Source organism: Ictidomys tridecemlineatus, chromosome 11 (genome assembly GCF_052094955.1).
Source record: "Ictidomys tridecemlineatus isolate mIctTri1 chromosome 11, mIctTri1.hap1, whole genome shotgun sequence".
Taxonomy (NCBI): Eukaryota; Metazoa; Chordata; class Mammalia; order Rodentia; family Sciuridae; genus Ictidomys; species Ictidomys tridecemlineatus.
This window is the reverse complement of record NC_135487.1, coordinates 4,346,902-4,367,262: the sequence shown is the minus strand read 5'-3', so window position 1 is coordinate 4,367,262 and position 20,361 is coordinate 4,346,902. Positions and strand designations below refer to the sequence as shown.

General features: G+C 58.8%; 1 protein-coding gene across 19 annotated transcripts in view; it reads right to left on the bottom strand.

Moving 5' to 3' along the window:
* The window catches only part of Camta1 (calmodulin binding transcription activator 1), a 756,735-nt gene that overhangs the window by 218,987 nt on the left and 517,387 nt on the right, over positions 1–20,361 (bottom strand). For 17 of the 19 annotated variants that reach the window (XM_078025166.1, XM_078025165.1, XM_078025169.1 and 14 more), the window contains one exon: positions 1,415–1,486. The exons of the other annotated variants lie outside the window; for them this stretch is intronic. In XM_078025166.1, the coding sequence (XP_077881292.1) occupies positions 1,415–1,486 (72 nt within the window). The remainder of the gene's footprint in view (positions 1–1,414; positions 1,487–20,361) is intronic. 19 annotated transcript variants of the gene reach the window in all.

Sequence of the window (20,361 nt, the reverse complement as noted above, 5' to 3'; positions counted from 1 at the left end):
AGGCTGCATGGAGTAAATGTTGCTTTTAAAAGCCAGAATCTGAGCACGGAGTCACAGGGGCCGGCCCTGACATCTCCAGGTCGGCTCTTAGGTGGGGTCCTGCAGGCCACCCCCTCTCAGGAGAGGAGAGGAGCCTCTGCCCCATGGTGAAACGCCTTCGGGGCAATGTCTGCCAACAGGACACCAGAGCAAACCCTGCGGCTGCGCTGAGGTCCTCTCACGAGGTCTGTCACTCATGAACCCCCGCACTCTGATGTCAACTGCCACAGGTTGACGGCCAGGGCAACTGACAACAGGCACAGGGACCAGAAACAGCGTCTAGCAGTCAGCCCATCCCCGTGGTCTCGGCATCATTCTTAATGAATTTGCTGAACAGACAATTATTTCTGGGAACCGAGGGAGAAAGGAAAGGGTTTGGAGGCTGGGGCTGGGTGGAGCCATGGACGGAGGGTTTGACCAGACTGAGTGATGGCCTCCTCTTCCAGATGGCCCCGGGCCTCATGGACCCTGCCCAGGACCCGTGTCCTCTCTGCTCTGCCACACAGGCCGTCTCTCTGCACACCTGTCCCGGAGCTGGGGCTAAGTCCCCGCTGCCAGTTCCCTCCCAACCACACCTCTCAGTCGGAGGGATCCCCAAACCACCGAGGGCCAGAGTTTTGCTGGCTTGAACACCAGTGGGCGCGGAAGGCGGGACGGGGGCAGGAAAGGCCTCCAGCAGCATCCTGGGTAGAGGCAGCAGGAAGGCCTTAGGGGGCGGTGCCCGGCCAAGGGATGTGTGTACAAAGGGCAGCTGCAAACCAGTGGACTGTCTTTGCAAGGAGGTCCAGCTTGACCAGAAGGCTCCCTGGCCTTCCCACCCACATGGCAGCACCTTGTACCTGGCAAGATGACCGCCCGCCCTGGCTCAGCAACACTGTGCACAAGGAACGCAGGCGGGGGCTCCCTCCACAGGCATGGCAGCCTCCCGCCACCCCCCGTGCCAGACATCACAAATGGGTTACGGAGCTCCTGCCCAAGTCGTGCCCATCAATCCAACTGCTTGCCACATGCGTCTCCTGACCAACCCACAGACCAGAAGAACATGCAGCTCTCGGCCGACCTGTTTACAGCCAGGGGCAGGCTGCCACCTCCTTCCTTGTCCTCCTCACAGGAAACCGAGGCACCCTGGAACCTCGAGTCACCTAGCCCACTTCCCACTGGGTGGCGAGGGCCGACCTGCCTCCACCTCTCCCCTCCTGGCCCCTGACAACCAGGCCGGCCACCGGCTGGCCTCAGCACCACGCAGCCGGAAGCTAGGAAGGCTCCCCAGGGCTCTGAGCCCCAGGCAGCCCCGCGCAGGAGCCCCGCGCCCCCTTAGCGCCCTCCGCAGACCCTTCCCGAGGTGACGCAAGAAGAATCCAGTCCAGCCACCTACCTGAAGGAGCCAGTAGCACCTCCGGTGGAAGGTGGGGATGATGGAGGAATGGACATAGCAGCCGTACAAGCACTAGGGAGAGAGGAAAAACGAGAGTTCAGTTGGAAAGAGGAAGGAGGGAGGAAGGCAGACGGCGCAGCAGACGAGGAGCAGGGGGCCGCGGCCCTGCTGCAAGCGGGAGGAGGTGGCCACACGGGCCCAGCTAACTGGGGGCAGGGACAGCTAGGAAGCCCGTGGATCACGCCAGCAGGCCACGCAGAGGGCAGCGGGCACCCTACCCTCGGGCCTGGGGGTTTCTGAAAGTTCAGGACAGCCAGGGACCAGGGAAATGCACATAGGCACGCTCCAGGGACTCGGAGCTCCTGGGATGCCCATGCCTAGCGCCAAGGCTAAGAGCCTTCTGCACACCAGGAAGGACCCAAGGCGGCGGAATTGATTCACACACAGGAAACACGCCTCCCGCCAGCTTCTCACCAGGCGGCCCCGGTGGAGAGAGGGCCGGGGAGCACCAAGGCTGCACCTCCAGAGCCCGAGGCCCCTTTACACAGCCCCCCTTTCTATTTTGAGTGTTCGTTTAGTCACGTATTTGCTTGTTTGCTTTTTAAGGTGTAACCCTACATCTACTGCACGCGGGTTTGGTTTTGGAAGAAGACAGGTCAGAGAGCGCGGTGGGTGGAATAGAGGCGTGAGAGTTGTGAAGAGGGACAGTTCTCAGGCGTCACCCAGGCCCAGGGAGGTGGCGTTGACTCGTGGGTGGCCTGTACCGTAGCCCTGCTTCTGGGGGCTGCCTGGGCACCCAGGGCTGGGCACCGGGGGCAGGCTTGCTGGTGAGGCAGAGGGGCCCTCTCAAAACCCAACTGGCAAATCTGTGTGGGAAGGAGGGGCCTCACTGTGGGCGGCCATCGGGCACCTGGGGATGGGGGCCCACCTCTGAGCCAGCGCTGAAAGGTTTCCTTTGCAGCCACCAAATCAAAATTGAATGATCTCCCGTTCCTCGGCTTCAGGGTTCCCTGGCTCCCCGCGGCACCCACTCGGGGAGGGGTGAGTTCACCAAGAAGGAAGGGCCGGGACGGGCCTGAGGACCCTGCGGGGGAGGCCTCTGTCCCTGTCTCCTTGCTCAGTTCATGTCACGGCAGCCCCCACGCCCTGACACCAGCTCTCCAGGGAGGAATGGCCACCAGCTCCGCAGCTGAAGGTTTCATCGGATACCATTTACACCCCCAAAAGACCAAGTGCCATTTGGCTCGTCCCGGAGTCCGTTTGAGCCCTGCCTGTCTGATTAGCGGAGCTGAAAGAGAAATCATTTTGGACTCTGGGATTCTGGCTGTAAGAAAATCAGATCTCCAATATGTTAGGACTTTTACAGAGTGCCGTCAGCTGGGATTTACGCCCTGTACAAACCAAACAAACAAAGCGGAAATTAATTTAAACGATTCCCTTGCAATTCTTGCCCAAGAAATGTATTTATTATTAAGAAGGCAATATTCTTCCCCGACTGCTCTGGCTTGCAAGGCACTGCGCTTTGTTTTTGTGCTTTTGATAACTCACTCCTTCTGGGCAAAGGAGGCGTCTGTCTGGACACTTTCTGGAGGAGGCTGGCTGCAGGGGCTGAGCGGCCGGTGACCTCGGCCAGCTGCTTCCCAGGGGCAGTTTCTTCACCTGACCCCAAGGGGAGGGACATGAAGTGTTGGGAGAAGTTTCTCCTGTCAATGGAAATCAAAGTCCTCTCTGCTCCTCCCACTGAGACTGGAGGCAAACATGGCTGCTTTTCATGGTCTCCCCAGTCTCTGCCTCCCCGTCTGGATCGAGCTTCAGCCTTACTCACACTCAGAGGCCAGAGAGAATTTACCAACGCCTGCCCTGCCCAGTCTGCGAAAGTGCAGGACAAGAGGAAGGCGGGCCTGTCCTCCCGGAGCTTGCCTGCACCTCCCTGGCGCCGACCTGGCCCACCTAGAACTGTCCAGGACCATCCAATAAGCAAGAGGAAGGTGGAAAGAAAAACGGCCGTGCCTGCATCCAGGCTCATGCATGTTAATCAGAGCAGCCCTCGGCCTCGCTCAGAACCTCCAGACTCTATTTTTAGATGTTGCTCTGTTCCTCTAACCACTGTGGGGATCTGGGGTCTCTGGTCTCATCAGATGAGAGGCGCGTGTTCAGAGGGGGGAGGGGGAAGTGGCTGAGCGCAGCCGGCAGCATGGTGTGCACCGTGGGCATCCGCAGGCCTGGTGGGAGCACACCACGGCTAAGAAGTCCCTGGGCTTCGGCCTCGCTCCCGTGGCCTCGCCCAGCACTTAGGTCGCCCTGTGGTTGCTTTACTGTCTTTCCTCCTGCCTGGGGGTCCTGGGGTGGGGACCCTTGGACTTCCTGGGAGAGGACAGACAGCACTTCTCCCTCCTGGCACCCCAGGACACAGGGTGGAGACCGCCCGGTGTGGGAAAGGACCCTGCAGAGGAAGCGCTGAAGTCTGCTGTGGCACCCTGCAAGCCGAGGACTTCCGACCCACACTAGAAAACGACCCTGAAACACGGCTCCGTGTTTCCCCCGGGAAGGGCTGAGCCTCACGGCAAGGCTGGCTCCCACTACTGGCCTGCTCTCCTTGTGTGGAAAGAGGCTCATGGAACCAGCTCCCGTGGGCTGGAGTCACTCGGGGGCTCATCGGGTGGGGGTGGTAAGGGTGCTGCCTGGTGGGAGAGCTGACTGCACCTGGTCCCCCACCTGCCAGCTCAGAGGCTCCTCGTCCTCCGGGCTGCCCTTCCGGGTGCTGTTCTGATCATTTCTCTTGCTCTCCCTCTCTCTTTGGGACCAGGATTGAACCCAGGGGCGCTTAACTGCTTAACCACTGAGCACATCCCAGCCCTTTTCATGTGTTGAGGCAGGTCTCACTGAGTTGCTTAGGACCTTGCTGAGGCTGGCCTTGACCTTGTGATCCTTCTGTCTCAGCCTCCCAAGATGCTGGGGTTACAGGTGTGCGCCATCGTGCCCAGCTCTGATCACTTCTCTTAGGGTGACCGTGAAGGTTGAAGGCTGATGTGGCAGTGGGAGGCTCAGGACAGTCCCAGACCTGACGCACAAGCAGCCGTGCCAGTGGCCATCCCTGGAGCAGGTGTCAGAGGTGGCGAGGCTGTAAGAATGAACAGGAGCTGGGAAAGAGGATCTGGAGCAGCAGGATTGCTGGTGGTGGAGGCTGGGAGGCAGGACAGTGTGGGCTGGGTTGGAGGAGCCCCGAAATTATGTGGATGATGGAGAATAAAGGACAGGTGGGGAGATCAACCAAGTCGGATCACAAAAGACCGTAGCAAGGAGGGGAGGCTTTGCTCTCACCCTGTGTCAGTAAGGAGCAAAGTCATGTCATGGCCACATTTGTGCTTTGGAACCTCACTGTGGCAGCAGTGTGGCCAGGGGACAGGAGCAGAGGAAGGCTGGGGCATGAGGACTGTCTGGAGGAGTTCCTATGAGATGGGAGGCATGCTGGGGATGGGACAGTGGCTTTAGCGGCGAGGGTGGAGAGGATCAAACAAGTTCACAGGTGCAAGGATGATGTCAGTCTCTGGCTGGGTCGATGGGCATGTGTGGGGACAGGAGCCCTGGGATGCAGGGTTTCTACGTGGCCTCCATGTGGAGGCTGGGTGGGGCCTGGTAGGCAGCGGTGCCCGGGCAGCGCCGGCAGGAGCAGTCGGGTGGGGTGGGGGTGTGGGGGGCATCCACTGAGTCTGATTTCTTCTCTGGGGCCTTTTCAGGTGGATAGAGCAGCTGAAGGTGGACTTGCCAATGGTACCGCTTGGCCTGGGGCTCCTGCCTGCCTGGCTGTGTCCCCGCTCTTCTCCTCTCACCCCCACACTAAACCCAGCCCCCTGCAGGACCCCGGCCTGTCCAGCCTCTCCCTGGCTCCTGGGGACATGGTCCTCACTTTGCAATCTTCCTATTGGTTTCCAGTCTGTAGGACAATGTCATTACCAAGCCAATTGGGGATTAATCGCACAGTATTTTATGAGGCAGCGTATCAAATCCATTCCCTTACCCACTAATCAAAAAAGCAATCAAGTTGGTCTGTAGTGATTTGTGTTGTACAAACTCCCGGCGCTTTTTGATCAGGCCCTGGGGGCTCCCTGGGTGAGCTTTCCATTTGGAGGCCGTGATGCGGCTGCAGGGAGAGCCACATCCTGGGGCCCTACTGCGTGTGCACAGGCGGTGGGGGTGTGGGCGGGCATGCGTGGGCTTCCTGCTTATGTGCACACAGAGGAGGAAGAGGAAGGAGCTATGTATCTACAGGCAACCCAGAGAACGTCCCCCTTCAGATAGAGACTCCTTCCGAGGAGGCATGTTGGGGGAGTTGAGGCCCAACAGCCTCCCTCTGGCCTGGCAGAGCCAGGAAGATTGTTCCCTTCGATACTCAAAGTCGCTTTAGGACACCATGGTCACGCATCAGTGTCCAAAAAATAAAAGAAGGAGAGATGACATTACAGGGGAAACCAGCACAAGCAAGGTCCTTCTGCCCTCCTGAGCCAGCAATGGCCCGGAAGGGAAGTCCCCCACCCTCCTCCAGAGGGGTTCTCCTCCAGACTCACCCACCAGCACGGGCCCGTGTGCCATGGGGGGCCATCCAGGCTCCCGGATGGCCACTGTGTGAGTGGGGATGTGACCGACTTCCCCACCCGGGTTCCCTCACTCTCATTCTGTTTCCTAAGCCTCTGTCTGTCTCCCATGCCTCTGTCTGTCTGTCTCCCATGCACACACCCTCCAGCTCTTTCTTCCACTTCCAGCACCCACCACACAGAGGACTTGGCCCCTACTGAAGGCCCTGAGTGCTGGAGGAACAGGTGGAGTCCAGATGATTCTGCTGGACACCAGCTCACCCACTTATGCCCCCTTGGGTCTTCCCCAGTGGACACTGACGCGTGGCTCTGGGCAGGCTGGGTGCATCCTTCATCCAAACCTGTCCTCGCCTGGGGATGGCTCCTAGTCTAGCTCGGGTCCCCCAGAGCCTCTCCAGCCCCAGCTGCCTGGGCAGATTCCCTGGAGATGGCCCTTTGGAGCTCACATGAGCTGCCTTCCCAGTGGGCAGCTCTGGGGGGGGTCTTCCTGGGGCGTGGTCCACACCGTCATGGTTGTCATTTCAGTTTGGACGTCTGTGGTACCACCTCCCCGCTCACGGGGGCTCCTGGGCTTTCTTTCAAGGGCCAGGCAGTAAGGAGTTTGGCTTGGGGTCAGATGAACTCATAACCACTTGGCTCTGCCATTCTAGGCCCAAAGCAGCCTCTGACGACAAGTTGAAGAGTGGCCGTGACTGTCCCAACACGACTTTATTCATGGATGCTGAAATGTGAATTTTGTCACGTGTCATGAATGTCACCCTTCAAAAAAATTTCAAGAGTTAAAAACTGTAAAAGCCAGTCTTAGTCCTCAGGCTGTTCAAAGATGTGGGCCAGGCCACACTTTCCCTATCCCTGACCTGTCACACGGGGACATGTGTGAATTATAGGGTCCTTTAAAGTTTCCCAGTGATTTCTACGTGGCAGGTGCTCCATAAATCTGCTCGATTCCTGCAGACACCTGAGCAGGGCCAGGAAGGAGAACAAAGGGCCAGGCGTGCGGAACCTCAGAATGAATATTCAACAGACAGACAGAAGGTGCGGGCCGGCTTTCAAGTTGATTCGTCTTGGGTATTTGTTTTCGGGGCACACACAGCATTTCCTTGGGAGGGGGAAATGCCCTGCAGCCTTGGCCTCCCATGAACTTTCTTCTCTGGGGGAGACCCCTTCATTCTGTTTGCCGGGTCTGCCTCTCACAAGAAGCAGAGAGCCCCCAGAGCCGGTGGCTTGCAGCTGACTTGCCTTTCAGGGTGCAGGTGGCCTCGCATCCCCGCTGTGGCTCACACCAGGTCTTTTCAGAATCGTGCTACTCAACATGGTGGTGGCAGCCCAGGTGGTGTGCAAAGCCAAACTTAAATTAAGTCCAACTGACGAAGCGAAGCCTCAGATCCTCAGTGGTGCTGACTTGTTTCAGGGATTTGAGGGCCCCAGGTAGCAGTGGCCACCTGCTGGATGGCACAGGACCTTCCGTACTGGACACACCCATACTAGGGAACATGCTCTAGGATCCAGTTCAGAGATGTTTGGCTGAGGCCCCTGGAGGGTGGGACCCCAGTTTGGGGAAAGTCAGGGATTGGTGGGGAGAGGCCTGCGAGCTGGTTTGTCTGGAGGTCAGGGCCTGACTCTGCTGGGGTTCCCAGAACCTCACGCCTCAGCCCTCCTTCAAAAGCCTTCTCTAATACCCACCGCCTGCTCCCACCGCGTGTTTACCAGCAAATCTCCACCCATAATCCTCTTTTAGGAGAGTCCCTCTGCCACCTCCTCTGCCCAGAGCTGGATCAGCCCCTGGGAGCCAGCCCAGTGCGGAGGTCCCAGAGCAGGGCAAGGCTTGCTGTGGTGCCGGCCCAGGCCCCTGTGACAGGCCCAGGAGCCCCACTCAGCTCCCCCGCTGTCTCCCTGGGAGGTGGCAGTCTACACAGAGACAGTCAGAGTGAGCATCGGTGTTTTGGTGCTTGGTTTCTCTGTTGGCTTATATCTGATGCCCACGTGGCCAGGAGGACTCCATGTGCACCGTGTCTCAGGTGTCAAGGTGCAGGAAGAACAAGAATGAAGGGAAAGGGAAGCTCTCCTGCAAGATAACGATTTCATCTTGCCCCAGAGTGACCAAGGGGCAGGCGCATGTAAGAGGCAGCCAGATGCCCCACAGAGGGAGCCCTGGGCTGGGCAGGGCCTGGAGGACCAGGAACCAGGAGGGCATGGCCCCAATCCCAGAGCACCCCTCGGCTCAGGGGGAGTGGGAGGGAGAGTAAACAGAATGAGCCAGACCAAGTGAGAGAGCTGGTGCTGATGCAGAGACCTCGAGCCGGCACCAGTGGTCCCTTCCTTCTGAGCTCAGCCAAGTCGTGTGGAAGGAAGCGACAAGGTGCTGAGCCAAGAAGGGTGAGTGGGAAATGGCGGGGTGGACAGCAGGTAGAGAAGACCAGGCCAGGCAGACCACAGAGATGTCTTCAGCAGGGCCATGGGCACAGGCAAGGGTGCCAAGCCTCTGTTTTCTCATCTGAGTCCCAAGTGCAGGATCAGGTTGGGGGCTGAGTCCATGGCCCAGCTCTTCTGCAGAATCCCCCGTGGAACCAGGACGAGTGGCTGCAGGTGACCCTTAGTTTCTATGGCCCTGCCCTTTCCCAGATTTCCAGGAAGAGCTGGGGGTAGCTCTGAGAACAGAAGGGTCAAGGGCAGGCTCAGAACTAGAGCTTTGGGCTGGACCTGTCCCCTCCCTCCCGGTCTCCATTTCTGATTTCTGTGTGTCTTCCCTGTGCCTCTTGCCTGCCGCAGTGGGTGGTCTTCATGTGGCAGGGAGAGAGGGCCCTATAATTCCAGCTGTGACCAAGAGGCAGAAACATCTCCCTCTTCTAGATTTGACCGGGAACTATCCGTGGGACAGGAGGGAGCCGGGTGGAGTGGGGATACCTGCCAACCACAGGGCTGTGGGGCTCTGCGTGGTCAAGGGTGACCCTCTCCTGGGAGCTGTGACACACAGTAAGAAGCAGGTGCTCCTCAAAGAGCAGTAGGGATTAAAAACCTCCCGCACCCCCCAGAGCCTCCCTGGCCAGTGGCCGCTATAGCAAGGTACAAAAGGTCGCGACACAGCTGGGAGGGGATGGGGAGCTGGCGGGAGTAGGCAAGTGTGATGTGGTGTCCTGCCTCCTGTCCTCTGGCTGCCCAGCTGGACCCCAGGAGGCATCTTGGGGAGGCCCCAGGCCTGGACAGGAGGCATGGGCTGGAATGGGGGGGAGCTCCGGCTGAGCCTTGTCTGAGCCCAGGCCCGCTCCTCCCCGCCACGGTGCCACCCACGGTGCCACCCACGTAGCTTCTCACACATCCCTCTGCACCTCAGGTCGCCTGCAGGGCCTGCCTCATCACAGACAAAGGGATGAAGTCCCGGTGCCTCCGAGGACTGTCCTCACTGACGGATTTGGTTCGTATTAATCTAAGATTAGACCAAATGATTCAATTCGCTTGCTGCCTGCACGGGTGCCGAGCCTCAGAACGTGTTAAATGGTGAATTGCTTTAAAACGAGTCTGAGCTAAAGGCATGGCAGTCCGGTTCGGCCTTGGGGACTGGGTGACAGCCGGGATTTGGAATATTAGATCATCACTGGCCAGGGCTCTTGCTGGCCTCTCTCCTCAGACAGTCTCAACGGCGTCTCCCCAAGCAGCTTTGGCCGGCCACATCCGGGGACCCGCCAGGCGGCACACAGGCCGCTGGACGCCCAGTCCTGACTCCTTCCTGTTACCAGGCCCATGCAGGCTGCGTGGGTGAGTCCAGAGCGTCCCCTGGAGTCACCCCCTGAGCCCTGCGCTTCCTCCGGGACTCCTGGGGCAGGTGGGCCGGCTGCCAAGCTCACCCTCCAGGCTCCGGAGATGACTCCTCCCGGAGAGGCTGCTCCTCCCGCTGTCCTGGGAGCTCCTGCCCTCCCATGACCTAAACCAGTCTCTGGGCCCACTAACGGAGTGTCCCCATGCCTGGTGCTAAAGGGACCCAGGGAGACAGGGAAAGGGGCTCTGCCATCATTGAGGAAGGGCAGCATGAATCCCTCCCTACAGACGTGGGCGCGGAGGCTCGGAGATGGCAGCACTTTCCTTGGCCAAGACCACAGGGCTCATGACAGCCAGAGCCGAACCCTGGACCCTGGGCCTTGAAAGCCTCCAGGAGTTCAGGCTCTTTCCCTGGAGCAGAAGGTCGGGTCCACACCCTGGAGGGACACAGGACCAGGTGGTCCAGCCTGGCTGTGAAGGTCAGGTGATGCAGGAAACAGGGGGCAGACGGAAACCAGGGAGGCACACGGGTTTCAGTGGGAAAAGGGGAGAGAGCTGAGGAGGCAGGCAGACCTGGGTCCCCCACCTGCGGAAAGTACCTGTGGTCCCCAGCCCCTGCAGGTAGGAAAACGCCCCGCGTAGGCACCTGGAAGGGCTGAGCTCAGAGGAGGGGGTGCCCGGGACAGGGAGAACTTGGGTTAGCGGAGGGCAGAGGAGAGCAGCCTGGAGGAGGTGCTGTGGGCCCTGGGGCGCCACCTGGGAGGGAGGACAGGCAGGACAGAGCGGGGTATATGTCCTGACCCCCTGGCGCTCACAGCCCCTCCGTCAGGGCAAGGAGCTGTGAGAAGACCTGCAGGGTATGACACGGAGAGGGAGGCACCTGGTTCTCAAGCTGGAAGCTCCCTGGACATCTCCATAGAACCTTCTAGATCACTTCTACAGCAGAAGCCCTTTTGAGATCAGGAAGGAAATTCGAAACAAGGTGTAGGGTTGAGAACCAAGGGGCAGAGGGAGCCATGGGGAAGACGGTGGGACCACTGTCCTGACCCAGGGCCACCGTGGCACAGGGCCACCTGCCTCCCTCACCTGCCCCCCGGGACACGGCCTGCGCATGCAGGGACCATCTGAATGAAGCAGCAGCCTACAAGGACATGAGTGAGGGAGGTCATAAAAATTAAATGAATTTTTAGATAAAAAGGCATAAAAATCATGTTTAAAGGTATAAATAAAATCCCTGGAGCTTTGGCTTTATGGGCTTTGGGGGTTCCAAGATTAATAAATTAGTGGGCATAAAATGGAATAATAGCTAAAAGTTGGTAACAAGGTGAATTTAGATTTAGAGAGGGGCTTGCTCCAGTCCTGGCTTTCGGGTGGGAGACCAGGGTGGGTGGAGGGGACAGTGTGGGCCCTGCAGTCCTCCTGTCAGCTCCCCCTGTTTGGGGTCAAGTCCAGGTACCTGGCTGCCCTCTTTGCACATATTTCCACCCTCTGGAGACTGCCAGCCAGGCCCACATGGTTCCAGCTGCCCCCAGCTCTGCACTTGCCAGATGGCTCTGGGGAGCAAGCACCCTGGACCATTTCTAACCCTGCCCAGAGGGCAGATGTGGGAGACCCACACCCGCTGGGACGCAGAAGCTCATCCCAACACCGGGTCCCCGGGCCCGGTGAGGAGCACTGCCCCTCCTCCCCGCCTGTCCTGCGCAGCGCTCATCCCTGTGTGCCCTCCTAGTCCAGGCAGCCCCACGGCAGGCTCTTGCTCTTTGAGCCTGTTTCATTGTCGGGGGCTGCTGCTATCTCAAATGCTCACAAAAAGTACGAGACATAAATAATAAATAAATAAAGTGAAATTTCCTCTCTCATCAAAGCGTATTGCTGAGACCTATTTCTTGGAGCCTTGTCAAGAGGCTAGAACTGATCTTGCAAGTGGTTTGTACCCATGACGGCTTCCTTCCTTCCTCCCTCCCTCCCTTCTATCCATCCCTCCTCCTTCCTTCCTTCCCTCCTTCCCTCTCTCCACCCTCCCTTCCTCTCACATTGTTAAGCCCCTCCCTCCTTTCCAGCAGGTCTGATCATACTGAGGATTCTCTAAAGAGGCAAAAGGACCCTCACAAGTACCCCTTGGGCAGGTGTCCTCCTTGCCAACAGCCAGTGGGGTTCACGGGAACTTGCACATTTTAGACCCAGGGATGAAAGATGGTGGGAACTGAGCCGCTGCAGGGAGCTTGGGTTGTACCCTCTGGCGCTGGGCGTGCTCCATGCACATTCCCAACAAGCTGGCCTTTCCCTTCCTCATCCGCAGGGCCTCCTACTCCCAGAAGGAAAGCCAAGGCAGACCCACGATTCTGCCGTCTGAAGTGCTCAGTGGCCATTCTAAACGGTAGGGAGGGCTGGGCCTAGCACTGCTGGGAAACCAGCCCTCGGCCTCCCCCTGAGGTGGCCCGGGGCTGCAGCTGCTGGGGTTTCTGGTTGTGATCATTGCTTCACAGCCTGAATCCAGCTCCTCGGCACGCCCATCCAGGCACAGGTGACCGTCCAGGTACCTGCAGCACATGGCAAACACCAGCTGCCCAGGGAAGGATCAGGGATGGGATTCTTGCTTATAGCCGGCAGGGGGGCTTTGTTTATGAGGGGAGGGAATGCCAGGCCTGTCGTGGCTATGTTAATGCGGGGCTGGGCTCCCGGCCAAGACATTAAGTGGAGTGAATTCCTGAAACCAGCTTTAATCAGCAGATTTTTAAGGTTAGAATTACTCTCTCCCTCTCTCCTCTCGAAGGCTTGCCAAGGTTAATTTGGGCCTGAGCATGCAGAATTAATGGGCTGGACAGAGGATTGGACTTTTCCTGTTTTTTTGAAGTTCACAAAAACATCTCTACAAAGAGAGAAGGGAGCCGGCAGCGCCCTCGTGGGGGAAGCACCCCGGCACCAGGCCAGGGATCTGGGAGCTGGCGTCAGAAGTGCACACAAACAGATCTGGGCCCGCTGGGCAGCTGCCCAGACTCCAGGATGACAGCAAGGCTTGTCCTAGGAGGAAACCCAGCAGAGGTCACAGCCACACCCCTCCCCTAAAAACCAAGGGCTCCGACACCTGTGGACATCCTCTCCCAGCCAGGCCCTGCCCTGGGGCCTCCAAGACCTTGCAGGCTCTGGGGGGGGGGCGGGGAAGGAAACCCAGCCAGGTCTCTGTTGTCAGGCCTCGACCTTCTCAGCTGTGGAATGGAAATATCCACGATGGCACTGATAGTGAGCCTTACGTGATTACCCTACGCAGAAGTCTCTGGTTCAGCAGAGAGAAGGGCTGGTGCTCCGAGGGCACTGGACCTTGGCCAGGAGAGGCTCCTTCCTCGAAAACAGCCCTTCAAGGAACACTGGCCCTCTAGGAAGAGTGTCAGGAAAGGACAGCTCTGTGCCCTGGGACAGCTAGGCTAAAACCTCTGCCCAGGGCCACTGCCCAGCCCTGCAAACCTCGGGGAGCCAGAGTCCAAGGGGACCAGTGGGGCAGAGAGCCCTCCTTGTCCCTCTTCATCAGGCCGAGGTCACCTGATCCCCAGCCTTCCTGGCCTGACTGGGGGAGGAGGGAGGGCCAGGAGGGAGGGGGCACCCAGCAGGAACCCCGCCTGGGCCTGAAACTCTGTGTAATCTCTATTGCGGTAGAGACTGGGGGCCGGTGACTTGGTCTCTTTGAATCTTACTGTCCTTACTGGTAACGACCCAATCTTGCAGGTTTGGTGGATTAAATGACAATACATTTTTAGTGACTTGCACCATCGCAGTCATCAATTAACACAAGATTCCTCAGCATTCCTCGGTCACCTGGTGGATCTGGTGGCCTGGCTCGTGCTCAGGTGTGTGGGCAGAGCTGTGTGTCCTCAGCTACTTCAAGTGGCCAGGATGCTAAGTTCAGTGCAGTGCCCAGGCCGACGGAGCCTTGCCCACATGCATACGGGGAAGGAGACGCAGTCAGAAATCCTTCTGGAATCCTCTCACTGGGGATGAGAGCAGCGACCTCCTTCTGCACGAGAGTGGACACCCTGGATCTGCTCAGGTTCCCGAGCCCTCAGCTTCAGGACCACCCAGACCAACCTTTGCCTGACAGACCCAGCTGACCACTGTGCCCTGGCCTGGCCTGCCACCCACCCGCCCGACTCCACCAGGAGTGGCAGTGCCAGGGGAGGCCATGCCCGGTCAGCAGAGCCCCCAGGGCACACTCAGAAGTGAAGGGCCCCTGGCCCAAACCCCCAGTGAGGCCCCCTGAGGACCCTCTCCCAGGTAGCACCTTTGCTGTAGGGCACTGCCTGGGCCCTGCCCAGCCCTGCCCCCCACCTCAGCCAGCCCGTGTCCCCCACCCTGGCTCTGTGAATCCCGTGCCCACTCCACAGCGAGCAATTCTGAAGGCGAGACTCGGATCCGCCCTCCTCCTCCACTGGCAGCCACGCAGCTCGCCTTGGCCTCCAGGAAGGAGGGGCCGCCTCTGGTCCAGCTTCCGCTGTTTCTCAGCCTCGCGCCCCCATCCCCCACCCACCAGCAGCAACTCCAGCCCTCAACAGGGCGGGCCTCAGGCCGGGCCTTCCCAGGCCCCCTGGCTCTGGAGGCCCTTCCTGCCCTGTGCCTGCCTCCTGGACTCCTCAGAGCCATTCCAGCCTGGCCCTCGACTCCCACTGACAGGAGAGGATGCTATTGACCCCCCCGCAGGTCTTGGCCACAACAGGTCTGTTTGCTGTCGTGCCCAGGTGCCAGGTGTCATCTGTATGCACAATGCTGAAGGGCAGCCTCCCTGTGGAAGTTCACTGTGGGACTGGCCTTCTTGGTCCCTGAATTTGGAGCACAGAGGTCCAGGCACCTGCATGGGCTGCCCAAAGCTGTCAGCCACCCTGGTCTGCACCAGAGGGAAGGGTACCCAAGGCCACAGTCCCCTCTGCATGGCTCACTCCCAGCCACATGCTGTCCAGCCTTGCCAGCTTCCCCCACGAACCCTCACAGTCCAGGGAACCTGGGCTGCTGAAGGTCAAGTCATCCATTTGGGCTTCAAGGACAAGGGCTGGCTGAAAGGCGATGCAACCTCCATACGCTGCTCTCAGGAGTCATCCTGTCTCCGCAGCCACTTGGGCCAGGACAGCCTTTGAGTCCCTACTTCACACGTCCCCGCAGCTGTGAAGTTCCCTGTGTGGTCCACTGCACGCCTGTTCAGAACCTTTTGAATCTCACAGATAAACTGTGGCCCATTTCTCAGTTAAGCATGGATTGGCCACGCGACCCAGCGCTTCCTCTCCTAGGCGTGCCCTAGAAGACCCGAGAACAGGGACTCAAGCAGATAGGCATGCACACAGACCCTGACGGCGCCCTCCCGCGGGGAGAAAAGAGTCCGAGTTCATCACAGATGCACAAAATGGGGCAGATCTGAGCAGGAGCACTCTTCATCCACGAGAGGATCAAGGACCACCCCGTCCACATGGAAGAAACTGGAAAACATGATTCTAGTCCCCAAAGCTAGCCACAAAAGGGCACATACTCTATGATGCCACACATACAGAATATTCAAAATACGTCAGTGTCTACAATGAGAACACAGATTTGTGGAGCTGTCGGTGGAGGAAGAGGAGGAGAAGGAAGAGGAGGTGGCTGATAATGGGGATGTGGTTCTTTTTGGGGTGATAAAAGTGTTTTGGAACTAGATAGAGGTGGCGGTTGTATAACATTGTGAACATACGAAAGGCAACTGTATTATTAAAAGTGTCCATTTTTTAAGCTGGGTGCAGTGGCACACATCTATAATTCTAGCTGCTCAGGAGGCTGAGGCAGGAGGATGGAAAGTTTGAGGCCTGCCTGGGCAAGACCCTGTCTCAAAATAAAAAATAAAAAGGACTGAGGATAAATAATAAAAAGGACTCAGTGGGAGAGTACTCCTGGGTTCAATCCCTAGTACCAAAAATAAATAAATAAATAAATAAATAAAGCTAGTTGTTTAAGTTAGTAAATTTCAACTCAATTAAAACAAAAAGACTGTGGCCCAAGGACCATCTTGGACCTCCTTGCCTGGTTTCCAGCCCTGTGCACCTCTGCCCAGCCCCAGAGGCGCTGCTCAGCATCACTGCCATGGCTGAGTCTGCCTGCTCAGCTGACATAAAGTTCCCGGCACCCAGTAGGTGCAGGCGCTGAGATTCTTTGGGGAACCAGAGAGAGGCCTTGCCTGTGAGATGCACAGAGTCTGTGGGGTGGGCGCCCTCCTTGCCTGGTTTCCAGCCCTGTGCACCTGAGTCCAGTCTCAGCCTTGAAGCAGGAGCTGCCTGCCTCTGTGTCCCCCTAAATGTCCTCTCCAAGGCTCATCTTCCCAGTGAGACTGGCAGCTTTTCATCTTCCAGTTATTTTCCCTCTGCTGACCGGCCGCCCACCCTCTTGGCTCCCTGCATCCACACCTGTCTACCCTGGGTGCTGCACCCATCCTTGTCTGCCCTGGGTCCCCCACGTTGGCACATCTGACACGAAGAGAGTCCTGGATAATGCTGTGTGGCTGGGACCCAGCTTGGAGGAATCCAGGAGTGCCAAGGGCCTTCCTGGTGGGCTGGAGGCCATCCATCCTCTGGATCAAGGGTCCCCGATCCCAGGCCCCACATGGAGCCTGCCACAGAGGATGCTCTGGGCAGGGGTCTGGGAGGAGGAAAGGCACTCTCCCTCTGCCTTAAAGCTTCTCAAGCTGTCTATCTCCCCAGCCTGGCACAGCAACTAGCTCACAGAGAATGTTCTGGAAAAGCTCCTTGGGCCAAGCACCACATGAAGACAAGTGGCTCAAGTGGGACAGAGCAGAGCTGCAGCCTGGGACAGAGTCAAGACCCTCCAAAAGTGTGCCCAGGCCATGAGGGTGGCCACCTGCCCCGTGTGGCAGCTACAGCTGCTCTGCACCATGACAGGACTGAAAATCTGCTTTCCAAACCCTCCCTGTGGTTTCTGAGCTGCCTCCAGTGAGAGGGACAATCTGCAGATGAGACAGGATGCAAATGGCTCTCAGCTGGAGCCAGGGACAGGGAGGAATGGGGACTGCCCGTGCTCTTTAATGGTGCAGGGCAGGAGGCTTGGTCTCCTCCGGCCTGGAGCCCAAGCACAGCGGGAGTGGGACCCGGGGGCTCAGCCATGTGCACTGCCTGGCCACGGATCCTACATCCATTAGAGCAGAGCCCGCCTGGGCCTCTGTAATTACACCTGCTTTTCCCGCGTGAGCGCCTTCAGTGACCTCCCTGGGAAATAACAGATGGTCCTGCATCCTCCAGGAAGATGAGCCTCCCAGGGCGGGGCAGTGGTTCTGTTCTTAATGGGAAGACGCGGGCACCTTCCTTTAGCTGCTCTCTCCAGGCCCCTCGCCCCTGCTCCTGCACTCCACCTGCCTTATGATGGTTCTGCAGCTCTGGGAAGAGAATGCAATATTTTAAAGTGTGTAATGACATGCGGGCTGCATGTGGTACAAATTTTCTGGATGTATAAAATGGGAAAAGAACAGGTTTCCTGTCGCCTGCAACTATTCGGCAGTGTTAAAATATGACTCTTTGGAATCCAATATGCTGCTAACCCGCGCGGGGCGGTACCGAATCTTGCAGGCACAGTGGTGAGGCGGTGGGGTGCACAGCCTGGGGCACCTGTGGGTAATTTAATCCCACCTGTCTCCATTCTGCATCTGGCTGTTTACCAGGCACAAGCTGCACAGGCCCTTCCCCGGCCCTCCCACACACACCAGAGGGGGCCGAAGTGGAGGGGGGGGTCTTGCCTTCCCTCCCGCTGCAGCTGATAACGGAAATCTCTCCATGACCATGACAGCCACGCTTCCTGTGATGTTAGAAGCAGCTCTACTTCTACTTAGAAGTCGCCTCATTGGGTGGTTGTGTCCCTGGACCACTGTTGCCTAAGGAAGTGTCATCGCATGCTAGCTGGGGGGCACTTGTACTGGCTCTTGGTCCTCATAGTGGCCAGTGCTGAAGGGAATTGGCCACCCACTTTACAGATGGATCCGCCAAGCTTTGGAGAGGTTCAGGACCTACCCACCTTTAACAGGCATTCAGAACTGAACTTGCTGGATGCTGGCCTTTGAGCTGGTGCCTGTGTCCCAAGTTGGCCAAGTCCCCATGGGGCTGGCCATGAGCCTTCACTGTTGGCTCCATTTCTCCCCAGGACCCCATGCCTTCAGGGTATCAAGATGGCAGGACCAGAACTTCAACCAGATCTTTTGCTCCCACTGGCCACTGAGTGACCACCTCCTGTTGTCCAGGGTGGAGTCCCGGGGTCTCTCCTGGGGCAGCTCTGAGCAAGGAGGAAGCATTCGTCATCCCTGTTTCCTAGGTGAGGGAACCGAGAAATGAGGGCACCCAGCAGCTCTGGCTCCTGGCTCCCATCCTCTGCCAGCGCCCTTGCTCATCCCTGGGGGAGCCCGTCTGCCTGAGCTGTGGTCTCACTGCTTCTGGCCTCCCCCACTGATCAGGGACCTTGTGTCAGAAAAGAGCCACTCGGCCCCCTCCCTACATTTGTCAGGTGCTGCTTCAGTTAAGACCGCCGCCCCCCCCCCGACCTGGGGTAGCCCTGCTTCCAGCAGTGGCCCGGGACCTGGGTCCCTTCCTTGCCTTCCCCTGGTGCCCAGTCAGGCCAGGCTGGCATCAATACCGATGACAGGTGACTCTGCGTGGGGAGACCTCTGGCTTCTGTACCTTGGAGCCATTTTCTGTCTGTGTGTGCAAGGAGCCTGGGCAACAGTCACAGGACCAGCCAGGCAGGGAAGCCTGGCCCAGGGGGCCACAGGGTCTGAAATGGTGTCTCCCCAAATTCACGTGTCTGAGCCCTGACCCCCAAGGGGATGGCCTTCGAGGTGGGAGGGGATTAGGCCCCACCAATGGGACTTGTGAGGACACAGCAAAAAGGTGCCACTGAAGATCGGAGCCAGCCCTCAGCTGCACTGACCGCCAGCCCCCAAACAGGGAGAGAGACAAAAGTCACCCAGGTCAGTGGTATTTTGTGACAGGTCCCTCCCCTGTGCCCAAGGACGACTGGCTCCTGCCCTGCTCTCCACCTCGCTGCCCAGCCTGGGCACAGGGCAGAACACCCCCACAGGGGACCTCGACGGAGTGCCTGCCTGAAGGCCAGGCTGTCCCCGGCAGACGATCCTTCCTCCAGGACACGGGCCCAGGCACATTCCAGACCCACCGAAGCCTCGGATTTCACGCCTTCCTGCCCACCCGGGAGTCTGAGGGCAGCACTTGCAGCCAGAGCCGTTTACCAGAATTGAGCATGGAGAGCGTCCCCCACCCCGCCTTGTTCCCGAACCTGCTGCCCGGGAGGGGAGCCCATTAATCTTTGTGGCCTCCTCTTCACCCCAGAATTTGCCCAGGGAAGGAGAGGAGGGCGGTGGGGAGCAGGGCTTGGGCACCCAGGCTTCCTCTCTGCCTGCAAACACCCAGGGCTGGTGTGCGGGGGGGAAGCGTCCCCTCGCCTGCTGGGAGAGTTCCTGAAAGGCACAGTCTGTGGGGTGTTCACTGAGCACCTGCTTCGTTTGGGCTCCGGGGTGGGACCGTCCTGGGCGTGAACCTGCTCTGTTGCTGTTGTGACCTTGGGCACACAGCTCAGCCTCTGCTCCCGAGCAGAGAACAGCAGCTCCCGGGGCCCAGGGCAGGCTGGCCTGGGATGCAGGCAGCGGGCAGGAGCGTGGTCTATCTTCCAGGCTGCACTGAGGACAGGGAGGCTGCCCAGACTCTCAGCCACCAGGGGCAGGGCTGTGAGAGCCAGTGGCATAGCGAGGCTGGATGTCCTTGTTCTTCTACTGGGACAGAGCCTCAGGGAGGACGGGACCCAGCCCGTGTTCCTAGCAGGGCCAGGTGGAGGTGAGCAGGGGCCAGGTCTGCAACCGTGACCTGCACTGACCCTGGTGCCCCATAAGGCCGGGTGGGCATTGAACGGGGCTCAGAGAAGAGAGGATTGGGGAGGGGCTGCTGGGAAGGTCAAGGAAGGGCATGGGGACAGGGAGACTTAGTATGGCCTTGAGTGGGTGTCCCCACGCTGGTGTGTAGTGGTGTTCTGTGTGGGTGGTCCAGGCCTAGTGGGGGAATCAGTGTATGGGCTGGGGCGGTGGTAGATGCCAGGTCCCGGGGACTTTGGGGAAGACCCAGGAGGGACTGTGGGTGGGCACCGAGGTTGCTCTCTCCCTACCCCCGCCCATTCAGAGCCAGCCCTTCAGGCCAAGGCTGGCCCCATCCTCCACCCGATTGGCTCCCCTTCTGTCCCTGGGAACCCTAAGCCATACCCACTCAGCTTTATTGAGGGCCTTTCTTGTAAGAGCAATGTCTGGGGCCATGTTCGGGGGTCATGGCTGATGGAGCATCTGGTGGACAGAGGCCAGGACGACGCAGCACATCCTAAATGACGTGACAGTCACCACCACGGAGGATGATCTGGTCCCAAAGTCACAGCGCGGAGGTTAAGAGCCCCTGCAGACCTGAGCGCTGTACCCGTGAGGTGGGAGACAGGGTGGGCACATGCGTGACTGCCCACAGAAAACCAGGCACCACTCCCACCGTTGGTGGACCAGATGTCCCTAAAAGGAATGGCAGGGCCCCAAGCACAGCCATCTGAGCCCCA